Source organism: Triticum urartu, chromosome 7, assembly GCF_003073215.2.
Source record: "Triticum urartu cultivar G1812 chromosome 7, Tu2.1, whole genome shotgun sequence".
In the NCBI taxonomy this organism is placed as follows: domain Eukaryota; kingdom Viridiplantae; phylum Streptophyta; class Magnoliopsida; order Poales; family Poaceae; genus Triticum; species Triticum urartu.
Genome location: NC_053028.1, coordinates 440044282 through 440054149, shown reverse-complemented (window position 1 = coordinate 440054149; position 9868 = coordinate 440044282). Strand labels below are relative to the sequence as shown.

General features: G+C 43.2%; 1 protein-coding gene across 2 annotated transcripts; it reads left to right on the top strand.

The window, feature by feature from the left end:
• The first annotated feature begins 3682 nt into the window (after window positions 1–3682).
• On the top strand, window positions 3683–6951 carry LOC125522808. Of its 2 annotated transcripts, none has more exons than XR_007289975.1 (4): window positions 3683–4157; window positions 4252–5101; window positions 5216–5302; window positions 5645–6951. XR_007289975.1 is itself a non-coding variant. In XM_048687836.1 (4 exons), exons 1-4 carry the CDS (start codon window positions 4130–4132, stop codon window positions 5766–5768), a joined length of 306 nt encoding a protein of 101 aa, XP_048543793.1. In that variant the 5' UTR covers window positions 3690–4129; the 3' UTR covers window positions 5769–6951. The 2 variants fall into 2 exon arrangements, 1 of the variants encoding a protein (XP_048543793.1); XM_048687836.1 differs by having other exon boundaries at window positions 3690–4157; window positions 4252–4318.
• Window positions 6952–9868: the final 2917 nt, after the last annotated feature.

Genomic DNA, 9868 nt, shown 5'->3' with positions numbered 1-9868 from the left:
TAGAATGAGAATCTGAGGTTTTTATCAACTTTGAACTTCTCTGTTATTTTAATTTGAACTTCTTAGTTTTATTCTTTAGTAGAAAATCTAGTTTTTTGAACTTCTTTGTTTAAAATTTTGAACTTCTTGGGTTTTTATGAATTTTAAAGTGCTTTATTTTTTGTTTGGACTTCTCACTTTTCATTATGTAGTGATGAAAAAAATCTTAGTTGTTTTAAACAGCAAACTATCCTTTTTTTAGTTTGAACTTCTCCGCTTTTTTATTTTGAACTTCCACGTATTTATTTTAGAAATGGGGGAAATAAAACTGATCCATTTTACCTTATAAGGAATTTCATGATTTTTATTTTTAAGTTAAACACATGATTTTTTTTCTTTTCCTACATATCTAGGTTTTTCGTACAAGTTTGTTCGTAAAATTCCTTTATTTTTTTTTGTTTTCATGAGAGAGCTTCTATATTTTTTGCGAGAAAAGAGGTGGAGGCGAGTATTAGAAAATTTTGGATTTATTTTATTAATTTTGAGCTTCCAGATTTGAACAATTCGAACTTCTCATAATTTTGTCAATGAACATTTATTGGGTTTGTCTTTTTTGTTTTTATGAACAATTTTTTTATTGTGTTATTTTTTCCACATGCTCGCATACACCTATTACTTATCAGGAGCTAATCGAGGATACTAGAGCACATTAGAGCACATTGCATGGTCACACATAGTCTTTGTTGTGCACGCTAGAACGAATAAGTTTAAACCACGAAAATGCTCAAACGTTGTAGAACCTTCGTGCAGTTCAGGTACAACAAGATGATTCTCATGCACATTACATTGAATAGCTAGCATGCCCAAAACAGGAACACACAGATTTTACATCTGTTAGATCATTGAAACTCATGTAAACTGAAGTATCACCAAAATGAAAATTGCCATAAAAAAATCAGAACGTGAAACCTCATGTTCATGTTGTCGTTGAAGCAAAAAAAATAGAGAGTGAGAGACGTAGTGGCCGAAGAAGTCAGGGAAATCTTCCAGTCAGGGGAGGACCACCCTGCCAACGGAGGAGGGGGTGGACTGTCGCGACACTGGGGGAGCAGACGAGCATCCACCCTGTGGGGCAGCCGGGAGGTTGGGGTAGGCGGCGACGTGGGGAGGGAGGAGGCCGGCGGCATGCTTGGGCTCGCCGGGACGTGGATGCAGGGCGCCAGATCCCGGCAGGAAGGTGGATGCAGGGCTCGCCGGGACGTGGATGTAGGGTGCTAGATCCCGACCGGAAGGTGGATGTAGGGCTCGCCGGGACGTGGATGCAGGCTCGCCGAGAGGAAGGTGGCAGCGCGGGGTGGCGTGGGTGGCTCTCATGCCGGCGGCGGTAGATGAGGATGGCCGCGGCAGGATAGGAGGAAGGTCGCAGGGGCAGAGCGGGAAGGTCGCGGGGCTTGTGGATCTCGGGCAATGGTGATTATGGCGCTGGGCCGCGCGCGACCATGGCGGGAATGCGGCTGCGGGACCCCGGAGGTGCACGAGCAAAGTGGACGGCGGCGGGTGCTACCTCTTGAGCACTGCGTTGGATTTCCCCGAAGAGGAGAGGATGATGCAACAAAGTAGCGTAAGTATTTCCCTCAGTTTTTGAAAACCAAGGTATCAATCCAGTAGGAGGCTACGTGCGAGTCCCTCGTACCTACACAAAAACAATAGCTCAACGCAACCAACGCGCTTAGGGGTTGTCAATCCCTTCACGGTCACTTACGAAAGTGAGATCTGATAGAGATGATAAATAATATTTTTGGTATTTTTGGTATAGAGATGCAAAGTGAAAAGTAAAAGCCAAAGTAAAAAAGCAAAGCAATAATAAAGTGATGGAGATTGATATGATGAGAAAGAGACCCGGGGGCCATAGGTTTCACTAGTGGCTTCTTTCAAGAGCATAAGTATTCTACGGTGGGTGAACAAATTACTGTTGATCAATTGACAGAATTGAGCATAGTTATGAGAATATCTAGGTATGATCATGTATATAGGCGTCACGTCCGAGACAAGTAGACCGACTCCTGCCTGCATCTACTACTATTACTCCACTCATCGACCGCTATCCAGCATGCATCTAGAGTATTAAGTTAAAAACAGAGTAACGTCTTAAGCAAGATGACATGATGTAGAGGGATAGTTTCATGCAATATGATAAAAACCCCATCTTGCTATGCTCGATGGCAACAATACAATACGTGCCTTGTTGCCCCTTCTGTCACTGGGAAAGGACACCGCAAGATCGAACCCAAAGCTAAGCACTGCTCCCATGGCAAGAACAACCAATCTAGTAGGCCAAACCAAACTGATAATTCGAAGAGACTTGCAAAGATAACCAATCATACATAAAAGAATTCAGAGAAGATTCAAATATTATTCATAGATAGACTGGATCATAAACCCATAATTCATCGGTCTCAACAAACACACCGCAAAAAGAAGATTACATCGAATAGATCTCCACGAGAGAGGGGGAGAACATTGTATTGAGATCCAAAAAGAGAGAAGAAGCCATCTAGCTACTAACTATGGACCTGTAGGTCTGAAGTAAACTACTCACACTTCATCGAGGGGCTTGGATGATGATGTAGAAGCCCTCCGTGATCGATGCCCCTCCGGCAGAGCTCCGGAACAGGCCCCAAGATGGGATCTCGTGGATACAGAAAGTTGCGGCGGTGGAATTAGGTTTTTGGCTCCGTATCTGATCGTTTGGGGGTACGCATGTATATATAGGAGGAAGGAGTACGTCAGTGGAGCTTCGAGGGGCCCATGAGGCAGGGGCGCGCCCTAGGGGGGGCGCCCTCCACCCTCGTGACCGCCTCGTGGCTTTCTTGACGGAGGGTCCAAGTCTCCTGGGTCTTATCTGATGAGAAAATCGCGTTCCCAAAGGTTTCATTCCGTTTGGACTCTGTTTGATATTCTGTTTCTCCGAAACACTGAAATAGGCAAAAAAACAACAATTCTGGGCCGGGTCTCCGGTTAATAGGTTAGTCCCAAAAATAATATAGAAGTGGAAAATAAAGCCCAGTATAGTCCAAAACAGTAGGTAATATAGCATGGAGCAATCAAAAATTATAAATGTGTTGGAGACGTATCAAGCATCCCCAAGCTTAATTCCTGCTCGTCCTCGAGTAGGTAAATGATAAAAACAGAATTTTTGATGCGAAGTGCTACTTGGCATAATTTCAATGTAAATCTTCTTAATTGTGGTATGAATATTCAGATTCAAAAGATTCAAGACAAAAGTTCATGTTGACATAAAAATAATAATACTTCAAGCATACTAACAAATCAATTATGTCTTCTCAAAATAACATGGCCAAAGAAAGTTATCCCTACAAAATCATATAGTCTGGCTATGCTCTATCTTCACCACACAAAGTATTTAAATCATGCACAACCCCAATGACAAGCCAAGCAATTGTTTCATACTTTTGACATTTTCAAAACTTTTTCGATCTTCACGCAATACATGAGCGTGAGCCATGGATATAACACTATATGTGGAATAGAATGGTGCTTGTGGAGAAGACAAAAAGAGAGGAAGATAGTCTCACATCAACTAGGCGTATCAACAAGCTATGGAGATGCCCATCAATAGATATCAATGTGAGTGAGTATTTACCTACCACCGTAAAAGTATTTACCTACCACCATAAATTTACAGCATGAAGTAAACCACCTCACCACCCACGAGGCCATGATATCGCACTCCTCCCCGACTGTCCCAATCCGCTGAAGCCGACGGCGACGCCGACGCCGTGCCCCTCCACTTCCTTCGTCGCCGATGCCCTGCTCCCCAACCGGCAACAATGTCTCCCCTTCCTTCAACGCCGCCTACTTCTACTGCGTGAACACGTCGACCTGACCTGGATGGTGCAGAATCGACTACCTGGCCACCACCGCCGCTGGCTCGCGTAGACCAAGACGAATGCAACGCGATGTGGCGCAGTCATGTCCGTCGGCCGAGCACAAATCAGGGGTTGACACCTGCACCGGCAAGCCGTCCCCAGCGCATAGATCGCCGACGCCCTGCTCCCCTCACCTCCTTCTCCTCCCTCCACCTGCCATCTAAAGTTGAATCGGATCCAGTGGTCTCCCACTGCCTCTAATGTCCTCAACGACCTGCTCCGACGCAGGTTCTGCACCTTCCTCACACCCACTCCTTATTTTTCTTTGTGTATGCCTTCCATCCTTTTCTCACCCTACTAGATCTGCTTGATTACGTTACAGGGGTGCAGGTCGAGGTCCATATGTCCCCAAGTTCTCCCATGTTTGCCTTCGGTTCCACCCAGGCTAGGTAATGTTTGATTTCTGATCCCTTCCCAATCTCTCAAGTTCACACAATTTTGTTAGGCCTCATTTTAGCTAGGTTAGGATTAACTGAGTGCACATCCATAGTTGCAAAACGTTCTAGACATTTCCTTGTAAAATTTCTGGATATCAAGAGCCCAGAAGCCGCTGGAATCGATCACCGCCTCCCTGCCGGCTACCGGAGCGTACTAGTCATGCCAACCTCTAGACCCTATCCATTTAATTTCCTGGTGAAGCTGATCTTCAGGTGCCTCACAAGATTCAGAAATTTTATTTTCTGTCCATTGTCGTGACTATCAATTTCTTCCTTTCCTGCATGTTTGGTCCAATTCTTTGATACAGTGGATTTGAATAGGATAAGTTACTTAGTTGCTAGAGCTCTTCCTGGTTAAATCATTTAGACAACATAGAAAAAGTTCAGAGAAGGTTAAACGAATCTTATTTTTGTTATGGTTTTCCAAAAAAGCAAGTTGCAGCTTGGTACTGCAAGTGCAAGGAGATTACGCATTAGGTACCATACTGTTGGTCTTTTCAAATTTACGGTGTGATTAAATTTTCAGGGTGTGAAAGGGCATGTCTCAAGTGATAACCTGGTAGAAAAAGCCTCTGAGGCAGAGTCTGATTCTGTGTTTCAGCCCTCAGACTCTAATTTCTACAACATGTCAACACATGTTCGTTGGTAAACAGTTTTTTATTGCCCACTAGTTGTCTGAATGCATAAGAAGGAGCTGATAAATTGTAGATTTGCAGTGATGTGTCTGTTCACGAGGTGAGCTCAAGCATGAATATGACGAGCTTTTTATAGTTAAGATTGTGTTATTGATTTCACTTGGGGTTTTGTGTTCCTGTGTTGATTCATGCGAGTTGGTTGCATGCTGTGCAGAGGAGGGGCAGTAGCATCACGATGCGGGTGGCGGGGTGGTAGGCGGCAGCGTGGCAGCAGGATGGTGTTGGCAGCTGTTATGAAAAGGTCAAATCTTTCTCCATATTGTTTCTTTTCTTTCAGTACTACTTTGTGGAAATTGCTCATAGCATGCTTTCTCTTAGTATTGGTGATTTATACTCTTGTGTTGCAGTGCATATACCCGTTAGTGTTCCTAACGCCAGCATGGATACAACCTTGGCATCAAGCCACTTGCAATTTTTCTTCAACTTGCATTTTGGGACTTTGGTAGATGTTAATTTTCTTGGCAAGTTCTTTTACTGTTTCTTTAATCTCATGTAGATACCAATATTCAGTTCCAAAAGAAAGTTATTTGTTTCCAATGGCGGATCCAGGATTTCAAGTCACCCGAGTCGGTTCATTGTGCAGGTCTGTAACACTGTATGCTAGGAGGCAAGACTGGCGGGGGTTTAAGGACACACATTCTGGCTACCCGGGGCGGCCGCCCATACCAGCCCATACGGTGGCGCCGCCCCTGTTTGTGTCCAATTAGTGTTGTTACTGCTCATTCGTTAGTTTATTTTTCTTGTTGTAGGGATCCCCGTGAGGCCTCACCATATTACTAGGCTCTACTTTTTGTCATGAACGATGATGAACTCCATCAAAACATAGTGTTTTATTTTTTCCTCTACGGAATTCCCCCTTTGTGATTGTGAATTGTCTTCAGTTTTATAGCTTAATTGCCTTGTCAAAATCACTGGTTGAATTACCATAGTTTTTATTTCGGAAGGTACTATTATCTAGGTTTGGATTTAAAGTAGATATAACTCCTATTGGGGTTGAAGTAAATACTTCATGTAGAATCCTTTTTGAGATTCTTGTGTGCCATAGTTGATTTTCACATAAAAACTAGGAATATTATGTCATTAATTTCTAGGTACATATTATATCAGAAAAATCATCCCCAGGCGTGCCATTTTTCAGTTCATATAGCTAACAGTGTAACATAAATGTGCAGTAGCATAGCAGTTTTATACTCCTTTCCGTTTCATGTTTACTCCTTTTTGTAAGCTTAGGTATGGGTACATATATCTTTACCCACCACAATACCATAAGCATGCTCGATCAAGGAGACTAAGCAAAACCCTACGAGCAAAAAATTCCAATTAAATTGACAAGAAGATATTGAATAGCCTCAGTTATCATTTCACCCTGTTTGGAGTTGGGCGATAAGCGCCACATTTACAGACATTTCTTGTTTGTACGAATCCTTTTGGTTTGTTTGGTAAATATGTTACCATCTGGTGTAAAAAATCTGGTATTTCTAATAAGTGAGTACTGATTTCTTTTATTTGCAAATGCAGTCGACCAAATAATCTCACTTGAACTACATTTGTGAATTTATCAGGATATGATATAGGGATTTGATATGAAATGGAGGAAAGGAAGTTCTTTGTAAGCTACTTGCAGACGAAGAGGAAGTATCTAGAGTCACTGATGTGCAGTTAAAACGCGACACTCTTAGTTGTACAGTACCATGTTAGAGGACCACCTCAAAATCTTTTCTGTTGTAGAAATTTATGTAAAATTCTTTTAAGCTTTACATTTTTATGGACACACGAAGCCATGTAAAAATTTGTACATCGTGTGATTTTAAGATACTCCAGGTCTTGGGATAACTCGTGACTGGTGATTTTATATTGACAAGTGCAATTGCGCAGTAAGTTATAACGTTATATCTTACTGGAAGATTTTTATTTGGTCCTACTTTATAAATGCATTGGCGCTAATGGTTGAATGCTAGATTGCTTACAATTATTTACAATGATTCATGTTGTCATAAGATATATATTTTTGCAAAAATCACAAGCAATTTTTAACAGGCACATTGACTACATATAGGTTTGTCACGGTTGTTTGGTCATGATTGGTTCACGGACGAAAAAATAGACCTATTTTTATTTATATATGGATGGACAAAAAGACCTGCTAGTTGTAGACAGGTTCGTCACGTCTGTTTTGTTGTGGTTGGTTCACGGAGGAAAAAAAGGACCTACGATACCTCATCTAATATGGTATTCTTATGTCAGTGGTAATTGGTAATCTTATGTCACAAACAAAAAAATCTTTACCTCGTCTAATTTGGTGGTTGTTAGTTCACGGAGGAAACAATAATCTTGCGGCTGCTAACCTTTTTCTTACGGAGGTCGGGAGGTGGTTCGAAAGAGATGGGGCTGCACATGTACGGGGGACTGACTAGGGGTGACAAATAGCGCAACCATATATATATATCTGTGTGTGTGTTAGTGTTCTGTCCTCTACATCATTCATTTATAGCTATGTTTTCTCGTTTGAATCTTTTGAACTAAGCGAATGTGATCGAACTCTAACTTCTCTATGCTTCCTTCTCAAATCTATCTATCCAAATCATATGCATTCTATTGAAACCATCGAATGTCTTCTCTGTGTCCTTCTCAGCAGAAGATACAGAGACAAACATTAAATCTGTTTTAAATTCTCAATCCTTATTGCCTGAAACCCGGAGAAGCCAGAACGACCACCCGACAGTCCAGGCGTGCATGGGAATATGGAACAACATCCAATGTGTTGCATGTTCGCCATGTGTCCCTTAGATGTGAACCGCCAGGGGCACCTGCGTAATTGCGTTGTGCTGTCCCTATCCCTATAAATACACATCACATCACGGGCAAAATCTCTCTTCCACCTCTCCACCTCAGACAAACCCTAGCGCCACCGCTAACTCTCGACTACGCCGGCGACGAAGCGCTTAGCTGCCGCGACCTCACCAACGCCGTCCTCACGCCGGTCACGGACATCGTCTTCTCCGCCGCCGCTGTAGGTGTCTTCCATTGCCAAGTTAGGGCACGGAAGATCGAACTGCTTGGCTTCCTCTCTACTCCGTCTAGCAGTTCTTCGTGTGGTAAATAAAACCTCCTTTTTACTGTCTTTTTGATCCGATAGATTCATCCTTTTCAACCTCAAGTGGTTTCTGCTCTACAAATTTCGATCTATCCTGTTCCACATCTCATATCATGCCTATTATATTCACTTATGCTTCACAAAGTAGTTAGATTCCTCACTTGTACTTATTCTTGGATTCATACAAATCTGGAACCAACTCTCAACATATAAATGAATGTCTTCGCGCTATGAGGTCAATGTCTTCTAAACTGATTTATCTTCAAAATCTTCTGAGAAAGCATATGACCTCTTCCCCTTCCCTCGCATCTCTAATGTTGTCACGGGTACATGTCCATAGGAGAATCCCTTGGTTCTTATAGTCTGCATTCATTTGCAGAATTCTTACAGCATCACATCAATTCTCCCAAAGCTAGTTCCTGTCTGACCAGCAGACGGAAGCCTCTGACAGTTTTGAAGCCATTCAGTCTGAACTACATGGCCGCAGATAAGTCAGCAAGGAAGGGAGGCAGGAAGCGCCGTGGGGATACATCAAAGGATTTGCCCGAAGATCTCTATGAGCTGTACAAGACTGATCCTGAAGAGGATTACAATCAGCGCAAAACACGAATCCAATGGCTTCGAAGATATTGGGCCGAGCAATGATTCAAATACAAGTTCGTGACCAAGGAGTATGCTGAGAAGAATGCCATCAAGTGTCCTTGGGGTGATATTCTCTTTCGAAATCTTCAACCCAAGAACAGACCTGAAGCTATTGCTCAGGGTGTCTACCCTTGTGTGGTTCGTGGACCACAGCCTGCAAAAACCGACCCATCATCACTGCTTTGGTGTCGCGACGACAATCTGTTCAAGCGCAACCTTCAGTTTGCCAAAGCATTTGCCAAAGAGAACAAGAAATCGCTTGGATTAGACTTCAACCCAGGTCCATCTGCTCCTCGGGATGATGGCACCCGTGATGCCGAACCCAATATTATCGGGCCCTTCTACAACCTCGAAGGTCTCATCACACACATTGCTGTTCAGGGGGCAGCCCTGGAGCACTCTGCAGATGACGCTGATTCTGATGAAGCGCCTGCTCCTCCCAAGCCACAGAAGCAGAAGAAACCAAAGGCTCAAAGCCCTCGGCTGCACCCAAAGCTTCGCATCCGAAGCCACTAGCCATTGCACCACCTGAAGCAAGTGTGCAGTCTAAAGATCTTTCTCGCATCTCCAAGAAAACCGAAAAGTCTTCAAAGCAGATGAAGCCCATCCAGCGCTCCGGACAAGAACTGACCCCAGCTGATATCTTGCGAAATGAAGAAGCCACCATTGATCTGTCCAGCGACGACGATCTTGGTGATGATGCTCTTGAGATGCTCATAAAGAGCAAGGAAGAGGCGGAGATCTTCAATGATCTACCCCTTTTTGACGTGGATATCTTGAACAACTTCATTGGTGAATGGTTTGAGAACCCCAGCATCAACCTCGATGACCTTGAGCTTCCAATTGGCATCAATGTCTCTTTCCACAGTGCCATTGCTACTGAGTTGGCTTTGGCTAAGAAGATAGTTGAACTGAAGAACAAGATTGATCATGAGAAAACTCAGTTCAAGAGAAACATGGCAAATCTCAGTGTGGCGGATGTTCAAAGCTTCAAGCAGATGTTGCATGAGCTCAAGGAGCGGTTTCACCAGAAACGCCAGGAAGCTAAAGGTTCAAGAGAGAGAATGAAAT

Bases quoted from the DNA above. Each gene is read 5' to 3' on its own strand.
- LOC125522808 (XM_048687836.1), top strand. From the start codon at position 4,130: ATGTCCTCAACGACCTGCTCCGACGCAG. The intron at 4,158-4,251 runs GTTCTGCACCTT...ATTACGTTACAG, and splicing joins AACGACCTGCTCCGACGCAG to GGGTGCAGGTCGAGGTCCAT. The intron at 5,303-5,644 runs GTCAAATCTTTC...TTCATTGTGCAG, and splicing joins TTGGCAGCTGTTATGAAAAG to GTCTGTAACACTGTATGCTA.